The 15,626-nt window shown below is 35.6% G+C and overlaps 1 protein-coding gene across 1 annotated transcript; it reads right to left on the minus strand.

Moving 5' to 3' along the window:
• Positions 1 to 222: 222 nt before the first annotated feature.
• LOC590421 (2-(3-amino-3-carboxypropyl)histidine synthase subunit 1) lies at positions 223 to 14,797 on the minus strand. The gene is made up of 13 exons (XM_030992295.1): positions 14,618 to 14,797; positions 13,577 to 13,696; positions 12,262 to 12,332; positions 9,603 to 9,672; positions 9,027 to 9,090; positions 8,136 to 8,257; positions 7,230 to 7,384; positions 6,753 to 6,871; positions 5,555 to 5,623; positions 4,603 to 4,759; positions 3,484 to 3,584; positions 2,692 to 2,770; positions 223 to 1,858 (listed from the first exon to the last, which is right to left on the minus strand). Exons 2-13 carry the CDS (start codon positions 13,659 to 13,661, stop codon positions 1,634 to 1,636), a joined length of 1,317 nt encoding a protein of 438 aa, XP_030848155.1. The 5' UTR covers positions 13,662 to 13,696; positions 14,618 to 14,797; the 3' UTR covers positions 223 to 1,633.
• Between the last annotated feature and the right edge of the window lie 829 nt (positions 14,798 to 15,626).

A 15,626-nucleotide genomic window follows, 5' to 3' on the forward strand; every position in this document is an offset into this window, starting at 1 on the left:
CTCTATATATATATATATATATTTCTCCCTCTCTTTCTCTTTCTCTTCCTGCCTACCTATTTCCCTACCACAAATCTCGACCCCATCTTGCATCTCTTACTCATGCCTACATTAAACACATCAAGTCAGTGTTTTCTCTGTATGGTACCACATGAACACTTTTACAAAGCCAACAACTCCAAGAATATCAAATAGATCACATATTTTTGTGTTAATTTGCTCTTTTTTTTTTATATAGTACTTTGCCTATACACAAAGTACACATCATAGTGAATAGACAATAAATAGTGATGCCTTTTGAAGGTAACAATTTGACTGGAAAACATATAATGCATGAATTGTCCAGAAAAAATGCAAACAAGATCATTCTATACGGTACTATAATTATCAGGCCGCAACATGATTGTAGATATAACATCAATTCACCGTAGTTGAATTGCAATTACCGGTACTCAATATTTACCTCATTGTGTTTGTATGAATAGACCTGTTAACTAAATGTATGTACTTTAATGTATGCATGTTTCTCTCCCTAACCAGCCATTTTATTCACCTGCTATGAAAAATGACATCTCTGTGGATGGAATCAACTTAGCATACATTAGCTGTTGCTACATTAGGCAACCCTCTGGAACTCTTTTGTAGTAGATAAGAGAAAATTTTGTTGAAAAAGTATGCATACAATTAGTAAATAGGGTATATCAATTATAAGGGGAAGATCATTTACTATCAGCACATCAGACCAATTCTAAATAAAAATGTCTGAATTGACTCTACAGCAAATACAATGCTTGATAGTAGATGCCAACCTTTCTTCCATACAGCACCGGTAAGCACAGGCACAAAATATATATAAGACGATAAGACAAGGTTTCTTCCGGCTTCCATAGAGCATGTACAGCAGTGTCAACTAATTCCTTATTTTACTTAACCATTGTTCAGGTTTCATAAACTCCCTCAATGATTTCATGAGACCTATGTAGGCACCATCATAATCTGTTAATTATAATAGTATTAATGACTGCTTTGAGAAACTTAGTTGTTTTTATACACTCAAGGGAAGGGTACAATCGAGCTATTGCCCAAGGCTTGCCGAGGGCAATAACCTTTGCCAGATATACCTGTGGCTGGAGCTGCCCTCTACGGCCGTTTGCTGTAGCGAGAATTAAAACATTATAAAGTGTATAGAGAATGAACTTACAGTAGTCACATCATCTGTCTCCTCAAAAAGGTAGTTGTATTATCCGAGGCTCATAAAAAATACAATACACACACTGTAATATATTGCAAAAGGTGCAGTGGTGGTATTCTGAAAACAATTTAACTTTCATGTTAGTAAATGATGTTAATTGTCATAACAAATCAAAATTAGGAAAAGTCGTTGGGTAATGTTTACGCAAAGCTGCCTGTGTTCACGTAAAGTTAAAAGTCATTGCATTTACTCAAGCATCAATGGTAAGTGTTAGTTCCGCTCAATCTTGGTTTGTTATGACGACGAATATCGTTTTCCCTCACGTAAAACATAACATTGTTTTTTCAGAATCTGGTTCCTGAATCTCTAAAACTATCACAATGATAGTTTAGCTTAAAAAGTTTATTACAAATCTCTCCAGGGTTTCATTGACTTCCACTATCATCTCTTTGTTTCTCCTTGCTCAGTGGACGTTGAAGTTGCACTTTCAGATTTAGGAATGTCCTTTGAAGAGTCGCCTTTCTCTATCGCGATTTTGGATTTCCTGACAGGTCTTGAGGGTCGATGTGCTTGGTTGTTAGGTGTCCATGGTCCAAGACTATCGTTAGCATAGAAATCCATGGGGTACCTGGATTGCCATTGAATGGACTTGAGGGCTACAGCAGCCTGTAGGAGATATGGTAAATTAATAGGAATGTCATGGAAATCAAAATAACTTAATAGATGTAGCTAGATTATAAGAAAAGCTTGTACATGACTGGACTCTGTATGGTTTCTTAAAGATAAAGTTGAATTCTGGTCATGCGATTGCATTGTGAAAGAAACGATGTGGAATTGGTCAGAAAAAAGTTGACCATGTAGCATATAAGTATTGGTGTGTACTGCAAGGTACTGGAATTATCAAAAATGATTAAAAATTTAGCCCAATCTTGGTAAAAATAACAAGCACTATACACAGAAATATGTATATGGGACTACACAAACATGTGGCATAAAAATGTGGTCCTCATTTTAAAGCTTGTACATGTTATATTTAGAATATGAAGGCATGAGAAGAGCCATGCCTTTCAGGGAACATTTTTTCTGATGTTCTTCCACACTTGCACAATAACAATGAAAACACAAATAACAAGAAGCAAAATAAATTGAGGATTACTTTAATACAAGAATGCAATTAAAGCAACAACAATGAACAAATAATGGCTTATCAAATTGATAAAACTGAAAGAAAGGGCTCAATAACAAGTCACTGGACCTTTTAAGTTTACCAATACATAGAAGATAATTAATTAACAGGAATCACATGGGGGGGGGGGGGGGTGAATCAGTACAACCGTAACATAAACTAAATCTACAATTTGTCACAAACAATTAAATATCAGCATGACATGTACATGCCTGACAACCAAACAAGCACACAGGAGTACACATGGCATCTCATTGTGTACTATCATTCTGGTTGGACAAGTAATTATCACAAATATTGAATGTTCACATACCTCATAGGGTGATAGTAAGGGCTTAGGGAAGGCATATCCCCAGTCGATGGATAGACGTGGACAGGCAATTTGCACCCAGCTGTTGGTTAGGAAATGAATACATGTATTATTTACCCCTGAAAACTTGTAACATACATTTACTTCATTTCATATCTAATGCTATCAGGGATTACTTTACAATAAAAATCAGAGTGTTATGAACTGTCAATGTTTTAGGAGTATCCACATTAAACTAAATACCAGATTTATCATGTATGATGTATGTTGTTTTTTAGGATTAGACATTGATCTGAGGTAGTAAGTTAACTAATGAATCTCTTTCGCTCAATATATATATATATATATATATATATATACCTTCCCATAATGCACATCTAGTGTATTTGTATATTTTTGGTATCATATTATGAAACTTCGCTCACATTGTACATAAGTATTTTGTTTTACAAAAATATGAAAATAATCATTTGAAAGATACATGGAAACAATATAAATACTTGAACAAGTTTGTATATATGCATTACTTCAAAATTGGATTAAATGTTTAGAAAATGACTAACAATAAATCATATAAAATCTTGTGTATTGTGTAATTATGGTAAATCCCATATGGGTAAATTTGTGGGCTGCACTAGCTATAAGGCATTTTATTGTGATATTTCAGACTAATAAATTATCCACTTTATCTATCATGGTTGCAGTGCATCTTAGAGGATGATCTACTCATTGAGATGTTTTTTTTCTTTCAATATTTTAACTGTAATACCGTTAATGAGATAGCAAAATACTTACGCATCAATGTCTGCAAACAATCCCAGCTTGTCAGGAAAGATTTCAGATAGAAGTACGACTATATACTCCTTCCCTGCCTTTGTCACTTGCTCTTTCAGACTCTGTACATTGAGAAGTATGATCAAGGGATTAAAAACAAAAGTCAAATTCAATTTCGGCTTTATTGTAAAAACAAGAAGAAAATGGCAAAAGTCCAGAGACTAAAATTGATATATTTACTGTAAAATACAGGGTTATAAAATGTACATTTATATAATATTGACTGGCCTTGAGGGAGATAACAATTATATTGCCCAAACTAGACTCACATTGCCCAGAGTTAAAGACGAGGGCAATATCGGTCTTTTGAGGGCAATATATGTGGTATCTATCGAAAGTTAAGCCAGTCAATATTTTTATTGTTATCAGAAATCAGACATCTAGAGCAAATACATAAATCAACCATGACAATCCCAAACTGAACAAACTTTGTGAATAGAGCTCAAACTATTTTAAACTGGATAATCACAAACTTTTTTCTAAATATTATTTTGGATATCTTGATAATTTCTGTAAATTCTTTTTTTTTAAATCTTTGAACTATACCTGTATAACCATTTTAGAAAAGGAGAAATCCTTTTGGAAATGGTACAAACATGATGTTCCAGAAAGAGATGAAGAAAAGGCATGAACAAACACACGTGTCTGAATTGAAAGCAAATATCAGATGCAAATAAAAACATATATATATTGTCACAAACTTTTACCGGCCCCTGTGTTTACTAAAGATTTGAGCTTTACCAGAAAAGCATGTCATTCAAAAGCCCCCCCCCCCCCCCCCCAGAGCTGCAAATCCAGAAAAGTATATGGTTTTATTCTAAATACCTTATTCATAATAAAAATTAATACATGTATAGCATGAAATATCAACTATGAGAGATTGTTTCCCCCCTTTTTCCTTCAAATTATGAAATTATTTTCATGCAAAACAAAGACTTTAAGTATCTTTAAGAACACCCTGAGGATGAAACTTCTCTCTGTTTTGTGTAGATTTGTAAAATAAAAAAATAAAAAAATAATAATAATCATCGTCTTCCTCATTATATTCATCTAGTTTAAGGACTAAAATGACCAGCTTACATCTAGAACATTAGGAGATCCTTGTCTCCCCAGAGTCCCCAAGATGAGACCAATCTTCTTGCCTTGCCTGGCCTTCTCAATGGCTTCTTGACGTAAACCATGCATACGCTCTGTCTCGTAGTACTCCCTCGAGAAGACCTTGCTGTAGGGGTCATACCTGATTGGAAGATTAAGAACATTAACACTGAAAGTAAAGTTGAGTTCAGGTAATGTGATTGCTTTTTGAAAGAAATACGCTCTTTTTCATAGTACTCCCTTGAGAAGACCTTGCTGTAGGGGTTGTACCTGAATGGAGGATGCGATTGCTTTTTGAAAGTAACTGTGTGGAAAATACAGAGTCATACATATGCTGCGTCTCTTGAGAAGACGTTGCTGTATGGACCATACCCGATTGAAACATTAAGTTCTAATTCTGGTTTAATAATAATAACCATCAACATGGCTTCTTGTATTATACACATGTCCAAGAAGCCATGATGCTCCTGGCATGCTAACGTTATAACCTTGGATCATAGTTTAGTAATTACACTTGATATAACAAACCATTCTATGGGAACTTATTTTAAATACATATACCTATATCTGTTTTAGGAAGATCTAAGAAGCTACATTATCTTTATTTTCAACCAAGCTGTAAAACTTTTCAATAGACCGGTTTCCTAACAAATTGAAATTTATGGATGTTTCTTTCCTGGCAACCTAGCGAAGAGTTACTGTATTCCATTTATGAATGAACTACAATACTTCAAACCCCTTTTTGCTATGTCGGGCAAGCCTAAGGCAAGTTTTCAGGTTGTCAAGAAATACCTTTGTTTAAAAGGTATGTGTAAAATTTAAAAAATATGTTCGTACACTGGTCAATTGCTAGCACACCGCTACCCATTATAATCATGGAAACGAATAAAATGTGGTAAATGAATTCAAGGCTTTGACAAACCGTGAGCAAACTTACTTGTAAGCTTCAATGGCCGGATTAGCAATCATGATGGATTCAAGATGGAACCTGCCATCTCCAAGGTAACTGAAGGTAGCAGACATAAACAAATGAGAGTAGTTATGAAAAATATGAACTCTATCATATTGCACTGACAAAATACTTACGGTGCATCAAATATAACTCACAAGAAGTATGCTACAACCTACTGCCAGAGATGGGGCGGATCAGCATAGAATTGCCCTGCCACCTGCCCCGTCACCAGGTAACATCGACCGATCACATCGCGTCGTGAAGCCTGGTGGCAGGCATCATTGTGCCATCATCGTCAAGTTTTGCTCATATCGCAAGCGAACCACCGAAATCATACAAGCACGTCGATCACTGAAATATACTGGAATCATGATTCAAGAGGATCTCACACAACACAATGACCAACTGTACGCAATAACCTACAAACACAGGAAGGTGTTAGCTGCATGGACTCATGATGGTAAGATTATTGCCTCAATTTAAGCCTCTGGTGGAAAATCGACCTCTATAGTTATAAGCTCAGATATCGACCTCAAAAACTTTTGATAATTATGTCACGTTAGCGATATTGTGTACGTTCGAGCTGACTTATATATCTCCCTGGAGTGTGAAGTTTTCTACATTTTATCTTTTTGGATTTTTCTGATACTCATTAAATGTAAAATACTTTTTGTACTTCTAACTTGTTTTTGTATACTGCTTGTAATGTCATATACTCAGTGTTGTGTTGTATGTAAGAGGCAAATGGATAGCAGTAAAAGTCCCGGATACGATGATATAAACACACGTGTTATAAAAAAGGCGATTGTTTGTTTTTGGCACAGCCTTTATGTAATATTTTTAATATGTCTATTCAAGCAGGTATATTTCCCAGTAGTATGAAAATCGCTTAAGTTATACCAGTTCTTAAGAAAGGGCAAAAAGAGCTTTTGACAAATTATCGACCAATATCAGTACTATCTATTTTCTCCAAAATATGTAAATTATTTGGAATAAATTCAAATAATGTGAATAAATTACTTGAAGAAAAAAATGAGAGTGATTAAAAGAGGAGAGAGGAGATAGAGAGAAAGAGATATATAAGCAAAGACAGACAAATATCAGGAGTCTCAATATCAATCAAAATTGAAAACCTACTTATGGTAAAGATTTTAAAACAAGAAAAGTGATATTAATAACTTACATGATATAGTCTACTTGATTGAGTTGGGGTGCTGTGCATCCTAATATCTCGCCCTTAGAGAGGGGTCTAGCTTGGGGTAACACCACTGTGTAGTCAGACTGCAACTCTCCTGCAGAAGCCTAATAAAACAAAAACAAAAACAGTGCTTTGAATAAACCAACTCTATCTGTTGCATATTTAAGAGCCATGCAATCGATCAATTATAAAGTCAAAATAGAAACAAGCAATATTCCTCTCTAAAGAGAGCTCACTTAGAAAAGAACAAAAACAAACACGCATAATCTGTTGAGTTCCTTACCATATTCAGGTAAATTGTGTATCTTCTTGGTATAGTATTGTGTATCTTCTTGGTACATGTAGGCGGGCATCTTTTAAAAGACTATTGACCGGTAGGCGGGCACTCCAATTTCGACCAATCAGATGACTAGATTTATTCAACATACTAAAGAGAGGTATATAATGTGAGATATTGCTTACATGCACGGCTCCAATAAACTGGATAGTACTGACGAGCGCTATAGATGACCCCGGATCAAAGTTGTGTCTGATGGTATCTATGAAGTGAGCTGTGTCTATCTGGATATCCACAAACACATACAGCATGTTGATATCTGATGTTATGTTGATTGGAACTGTGATATAAAGAGCAAGTAGGAATAGAAGGAAAACAATGAGATAAGGAGCAAAGATGATGCAAAAGTAATGGAACTAGAAATAAAATGATAAGTTACAATTAAAAATACATGAATTTTTACAAAAGGCTAATTGCATCATGAACTATTGAAGATAACTGAAGTTGCCATTTATTTCATTGACTTCTCTGCCCTCATCCAAAGTAATCACAACTGCTTTTCACCAACTTGTGAAAAAATACAACAGCACAATTAAGGTTCATTCGAATATGACATGGTAAACCACCAAACACACACACACATGAATGACAACTGCGCGCTACAAAGGTCCTGCAGTTACCTGCACGTATTCACTGCGATCTGTGTTACGAGATACAAAAATAGAAGTGTATACATCTTTACATCATCATTTTTTTTTAAAACACAGCAGATTTGCCACGTCATATCTGAATTGCGAACCATGTGACCCACAGTCCAGTGATGTACCCAATAGACCATGACATTTTAGGGGAAATTGTCTTGGAACTTTCCTCTTCGCATGCCTCATGGTTGCACAGTTATCAGTGGCACCCTAGACAATCACTAGTTTGTAGCCCTTATAAACCTAAGGAGTAATTATGATCTGCTTTTTTCATATTATGTTAGCCCAATGAAAGGAGACGAGGTGCACTTAGCCTCATTCTAATTCACATATTACTCAATCAGCCTTCCATGACAGCAAACTATGACTCCATCCATCAGTGTAGCTTACCCAAGCAGCTGTGTCCATAGTGAACCATGAGGTCTGCCCCTAGAGCTCTGGCCGTGAAGTCATCCACACAACATGCCCCATACGTCACATCACCCATGATCAGTGTGTCTGCGTCAGTGAACCTACTCAACAAACAACAAGAATGATCATCATGATAGTAGCTACATTTTCATGTATGGCAGCACCCCATTAACTAATGGGGATATATTTCTACCCTCTAATGACGTCTATCATGAGCACGCCATCCACTCCCCCCAACCCCCCCCCCCCCCCAAAAAAAAAAAAAAAAAAAAAAAAAACAGTTTGTTCAGATTTTTTTTTTTTTTTTTTTTTTGGGGGGGGGGGGGCAATTATGAGGCTCTGATGATGTAGCTATGGGAGGTGAAGAAAATGGGAAACAAAATCAAGAATTTCATTTTGACCATTTAAAAAATACATCATATATCGACAATGGAAGAAAGTGAATAAATCAAAATCATTCACTCTCAGGGAATTACATTAGAAAGTAAGTAGGGGCTTTTATAAACAACATCCAAGTTAATTTGAATGAACATGTTATCAAATTGACTGCTCATTCACAAATCTGAATGCACTAGATCACCATTTTGTAAGTGCCGATGACTTTGCCTGAATCTTGGCACAGACACTAGAGTGACTAGACGGAATGAATTAAACTTATAAAAATGTAACATCCCTTTATCGATACTGTAAATTGAATGACACAGGTGCATCTTTTAACTACTGTCCAAGTTGAAAACAATGTTTGCCATAAATTGAAAGAACGCTTTATCAAGTGGACTGGGAAAAATGTGAATTTGGCAGGGAAAACCTATATAATATTATATTCCTTGTTATCATATATTTACTGCCAATGTAAAGAAAATATCATACCTCTCAATTATATCTGAAATTGTGCAAGCAAATAGGAGCAAGCCTTCTGGAAACTGCAGAGCAACTAGATGCAAGAAACAGAAACATTGTTATCATTAACTATTTGCAAAAAGCATTACTTATATGGTATCATAAATAGAGCAATGTCGATCTGGCGCTGCTCAGTGGCTGCCGGGCTCACAATCAATTGGGCAACAATAATTTCCATTTTCGGTTTAATAAAATTTGGAGTGGACTTTAAATGATTATTATTATTATTATTATTATTATTAAAGGATGTCATCCTTTGGATCTGTGAAGTTCAAAGTTTAAACAGTTTCTAATGATTAAACCTGAAAGTTTTCACAAAAAAAGAAAGAATCATATGTCTAGAATGAATTGGAAAATAAAATGGATAAATTATCTGGAATTATTACTTGTTTTATATTTTATTTGTACTTTGTCTAGCCTTTTTTAATTAATTGACTGCACTTTTTCTTATTTGCCAATTTCAAATTGAAGCTGATGTCTGATGTTAATTAAAAAGAAATTACATTATGATGAACAAAGCCGATTCAAAAGTTAATAGCGAGTTACCTCTCTTTGCTCCAATAGATCTTGCCCGCCATATCGTCTTCGGAATTTCAAAGTTGTAATTTTGTGGAAGCTGAAATTACCAACAAGAAACGATGCAATTTCATATCTCATGGTAGGAATTTGGGAAATATCAATTTGATCTGACATACACTTCACACATCATCTATTATTATGTTATTTTCTTCAAAGAAGCATTAAAAAAGGAAATGATCCCATCTGCTTATTTTGTTTTTAATACATAAGAAAAAAAGTTACTGCTTTAAATGAAGCAGAAACTGTTCCATGCTCCATTCTGTAGAGAGGAAGTATGCTCAATAAATGACCAAGTTTGTCAAGTTCATCTGTTAAAGTGATAAATCAGATTTGCACAGAGCCACAGACTTTACGAACACATCTAAATTATGAGTATATCTCACGATTTCATTCTTGAAAGCAAATAGCTGTACTAGAACTTTATGAGACTAAATATCCCACTAAATTACTTTAAATCATTTTTTGAATGTCAATCTATGACCATAATCAGATTTGCACAGAAATTTGGACCACATCTAAGTACATGTACCGGTATATCTGATGATTTCATTAAGCCAATAGCTGCACTAGAACTTTATCAGATCAAATATCACATCAACTTACAATCATATTTGTATGTCAATCTATGATCATAATTGTATGGGACACTGAATAACATAACATCTCGGGACATGCCCAAATTGGCTTCGTACCATCTTATGAGAGCCAGAAGGGCACTAACTCTATCTAAAGGAAAATGATGATGATGATGATGATGATGATGATGATGATGATGATGATGCACAGCATTTATAAGGCATCGTCTGCTTGAAAATCATTCAAAGGCGGCACAGGGTATTCCACTAAAGTCAGTATGTTCACATTTGCTGAAAGAATAAAGTCTTGAGGCACGACAGGATTCAAGTTAACAGGTTTCTGGTTCTTAGTAGATAATATTATTTTCTTATCCCAACTTCCCTAGGGAGTAGCCCTTGATAGGCCTTGGGTTTTTTGCTAGTACCCCCTCATGTACTCAATCATGTACAGTTTGCATCGTTCTTTATCGCATGATTTTGTTAATATTGACATAGAATTGAGTAATTTAAGGCCCATTAGTAATCTTCAGTATATTTCTAAGTTGGTAGAAGGTGCTGCTACCCAACAGATTCTTGAGCACATTGAACATCATTCATTGTTGCCGCTTAATCAATCAGCATACCGAAAATTTCACAGTACTGAAACAGCACTTCTTAGGATAAAAAGTGATCTTCTTATGTCAATGGACAACCAGAAAATAAGTCTGCTGCTTCTCCTTGATATGAGCAGTGCTTTCGACACAATAGATCACTCATTTTTACTGAAAACTCTAAGAAGCCATTTTAGGGTTGATGGCAAGGTTATCGAATGGATTGAATCTTACTTGTCAGATAGAAAACAGAAAATTGAAATTGATAACGTTGTCTCTGATGTATTCAATGTGCCTTTTGGCGTTCCTCAAGGGTCGCGATTAGGCCCTCTGTTGTTTACCTTGTATACAAGCAGACTCCTTACAAATATCCATACAGAGTTTCCTAGTATTAGTTGTCACTGCTACGCAGACGACACCCAACTATACCTATCTTTCTGTCCTAACACACCGGCTGAAGATCATTGTATTTCTGAATTAGAATCATGTGTTGTTTATATTAAGATTTGGATGTTGCAAAACAAGTTGATGTTAAATGATAACAAAACAGAACTTTTGGTCATTGGTACTCCACGCCAGGTTTCTAAATTTAGGTCGCGTAGTGTATCAGTTGGTGACTCAACCATAACCCCATCTGATACTGTTAGAAACTTAGGTGTGTCTTTTGATACCCACCTGAATATGGATTCACATATCACTAAAATATGCAAATCAGCCTATTTCATGATTTATAATTTGAGACGCATTCAAAAATACTTTGATCAGGACAGCATGAAAACTATCATGCATGCATGTGTTACTAGTAAACTAGATTACTGTAATAGTTTATTGTATGGATTGCCAGACTCACAAATCTCCAAGTTGCAGCGGGTCCAAAATACATGTGCACGACTAATTTGCAGCCTCCCAAAATTCTCTCGAATAACTCCACTTCTAAAGGAACTACATTGGTTGCCAATTCGCCAGAGAATTACATTTAAAATATTAATGATAGTCTACAAAGCTCTAAATGGTCAAACTCCTAGTTACGTTACTGAATTGTTGCACATCAAGTCTCAAACTCATGGTCGTAACCTTCGTAGTACACAAGACACATTTATGTTGCAAATACCCCCATATAAAACCAAAGTAACCCTCGGGGACCGGTCATTTCTCTGTGCTGCCCCTAGATTATGGAATAAATTACCACTAGAAATAAGGAAAGCCCCATCACTAGATAATTTTAAATCAAAACTGAAAACTCACTTGTTCATATAGTATGTATAGCACAGCATTTACGAGCTCTTGCAGCGCAATAGAATATATCCACATAGTTATTGCGCTTTACAAATGAATATTATTATTATTATATATAAATTTTCTTCCCCATTGTTGTGCACATTTGACCCGGCTGTTTTTATGACTTTTGTAGATTGAATTGAATTGAAGAAAGAAAATTGAATTGGATTGATATACACTTACACTTTTCATAGCATCTTGGAGTAAAGGGTCATTTAAGAGTTCCACAGGAATCTGCCCAATCACCTTTCCACCTGAAATCAAGTACAAAAGTTGAATATTGTAGTTTATACAACACCTACGTGGATCCTTGTCATTTGATTGGAGGATTGTTAGTCACATGATATTCAATAGATGGTATATTGCACGGTCGTGCATTTTTGGTTATATGCAGGCTGCGTACCTCTCAGTCGTGCGCGCGCGTATCCCTGCGTGTATCTGACGCCAAGGCAATCCCAATGTAATCGAGAAGGCTTGACTCCAACTTTAATTTATCTTTAATATAAGGAGTAGAGCATAATTTGTTGATTAACGTTCTATTAGATCTTCTTCGATGTTGTATAAAACAAATAATGAATGTTTTTCATTCGTTCAATAGTGCAAATATTTTCATTCGTTGAAAGATTAAGGTTAATTCTATTCAACTCGGCTGACGCCTCGTTGAATAGAATGTTAATCTTTCAACTCATGAAAATATTCGCACTATTGAACTCATAACCATTCATTATTTGTATAATAATAGGTCCAGTATTTAGTAAGATGTAGAGAGCGTCATAGTTAATTGTGAAACGAATACACAAGCATTCAGTCATTCAATGTTGAGCTGTCGTTGCGACGGGATATAGAGATCAGCAACTTAGAATGAGATCAAGTTACCTGAACTGCAGAAATTTAGTGGTTGCAGGAGTGAGTGAAATGAGAGGCCACGTTTTTCTTACACGATATATTTATGTGAGAGCCCACTGAGAGTTCGTTGATGACTGATTGTCAAGAGCAAGGACCAGGTTCAGCTGAGAAAGACTGCAAGGCAGAGCGCTACCCCGGTAGAGCCCGGTTACGCCACAGTATTAAGGTTTGTAAGCAAACGATGTTAACCATTATGGATGGAAAAGCAACACCTGAATTCAATTTTGTTTTTATTGAAAATAGTTAATATTCTGGACTAGATTCCACAGTTTGATTGTTACTAAGAAATTATGTAGATTGCCTAACATAGCATCAATGAATGCAACCACCATTCTGACTATCAAAATAAAATGGTCGATGCACAATTAATAGCTTATCAATATTTGGGAAAGATTTTGAGTGGAGATAAGCATGCAGTGACAAGACCAATTCATCCTCCATCCCCCCCCCCCACCCTCGCCTCCCCCATTAGATGCCACTGAAGATGACACAAAGGTTATCTTGGGAGTGGGGGGGGGGGGATAATGCACTTTTCCTAGATCTTTAACATGAATAACACCCTATGTCTTTTAGCGGCCGATATACTGATTACCTTTCCTAGGTTTGCCTGGGGTGACTCGTTTAGGTGTACTCTGTTTGGCGGAGATTACCAGCGGTCCTTTACTATCAACACTCATGATTCAATCAAATGCAGAACCCCTGGAAAAACGACCTAAAAAAAAGAGGAAGAAACAAAAAGCATGGAAACATATATTATTAGGAAAACAAGATGTACTTCAAATTAACACACTCAGTTTGATTAGTCAAACAGCACAACATAATCTTTAATCAAGCTCAGAGCCACCAAGTATCACGCATTAGGCGTGACATCACGCATTTCGAGGGTCTGAAAATGCTCTTACGCACGACGCGCGCGCTAGATTTTGAAAAAACGCTATACCTTATACGCGTGTTATACCCTCGCACGCGTGCTTGCGCGCCGAATCATGAAAATGTCACGCATTGCCGATCTTTGAACTTGGCGTCTCTGCAAGCTGAAGTGCTGAACATTAACTTTCTCATCTTTTAACTTTCATCTTTTATTAAAACTATTAAATAATACCTTTAAAAAATGAATTACATACATTCATCAAACTTACAACACTTACATAACTATTCATCTTCTATTCATATGCCACATTTTCACTAGACCAAATTTTCCGTCTCTTTCGTTCGTTAGCCTCTTATTGGGGTAGGGTCGGCGCTCTCTAAAGAGAGAGACCCAACCCCAATAAGAGGCCTCTTAATGGGTACCCTAATAAGAGGCTAACGATCGATCGAAAGAGACGGAAAACTCAGTCTACATTTTCACAATTAAGGGCTTGACAATTAAGGCAACCATTTACAGATCACAATTACATAGCACATGCAGATCTTGTGGATCTGACTTTATTTGGGCTGGTGGTATTCACTCTTCATGTAATATGTGTAGACTACTAGATTCTTATTGGTCTTATTCAAATTCAAATTGTAACTTTAAAGTAGGGCCTAAACTCTTTCAAGTCTTCTTTGAGTTTGATCATGACATTGATGGTCTGACACAAAAACAAACTCTTTACTCTCCAATTTGCATTCATCATGATGGCTCACTTACCAAGCCCAAGAAGCATAAGATGACGTAAATATAAGGCTCAAACAAATGATGAACACTCAATAAAATGTCATGCAAAGTTGTGTAGACGGATGAGACAACTTGCAAACATGTCTGGCGCAGCAGGCACGGCAGAGCTAGCTAACTAAAACCCATGCAGTGCATGCAATGCAGTGCCACTGGTGCACACATGTTATCAATACTGTAGTTGCGTGGGCGAAGAAATGGAGATGTTGGCGATATTTTTTATGCTCTTGGCTATAAACAAGCACAACTGCTACCGTTGAATAGTCTAGATTCATACTAAAGTCGTTATTCATGTTGTTCATTTCATTTTCATTTTTAATATTTCATGGAGGCATAGATCTTTATATATAAGAAAGTCTAAAGTTGTGTTCGGAGTTTGAGAAAATATACAAATATATACAAGAAATATTGATGCTCCATTTTCTTCCTATAGGATGTGCATATTTTGACGCATAACCCATGAGCGTTCCAACTCCATATAGATTCTAGGCCTACTCTTGTTTTGTATTCAATGATTTTCTTCTTCTTTTTGCCGAATAAATAATAATGATAATAATAATAAGAAGAATAACTCCCTGCATATTGCATAACCATATTAAATATTTTTCAAAGTCAAATAAACTATATAGTTGACAGTCCTAGTTAATAAAGGGCATACAATTTACAAAACAATTTCTGTGTGTGGCGCTGGGGTGTATTTGTTGTAGATCTATATACATGTATTTATTATTGGAAAAGCATATATTTTCAGAATTAATGTAGACTAGTCTAGATCTAGAGTCTAGATCTAAATAGAATTTTTTTTCTCATGGCAAAGTTATTAATCGCTCCCAAAATTGAATGTTTTCAAACTGTTAGGAGTAGATCTATGATAACAATTTTCCTCTCTTACTAATCTCTTTTGATTATTTTTAGAACCCTGGATCCTCAATTGATTATGTTTCCCTTTTTTCGATGTTATGTTATATATGAAAGATTTGCAAAA

Source organism: Strongylocentrotus purpuratus, unplaced genomic scaffold (genome assembly GCF_000002235.5).
Source record: "Strongylocentrotus purpuratus isolate Spur 01 unplaced genomic scaffold, Spur_5.0 spur5_scaffold_2, whole genome shotgun sequence".
NCBI classification, from domain to species: domain Eukaryota; kingdom Metazoa; phylum Echinodermata; class Echinoidea; order Camarodonta; family Strongylocentrotidae; genus Strongylocentrotus; species Strongylocentrotus purpuratus.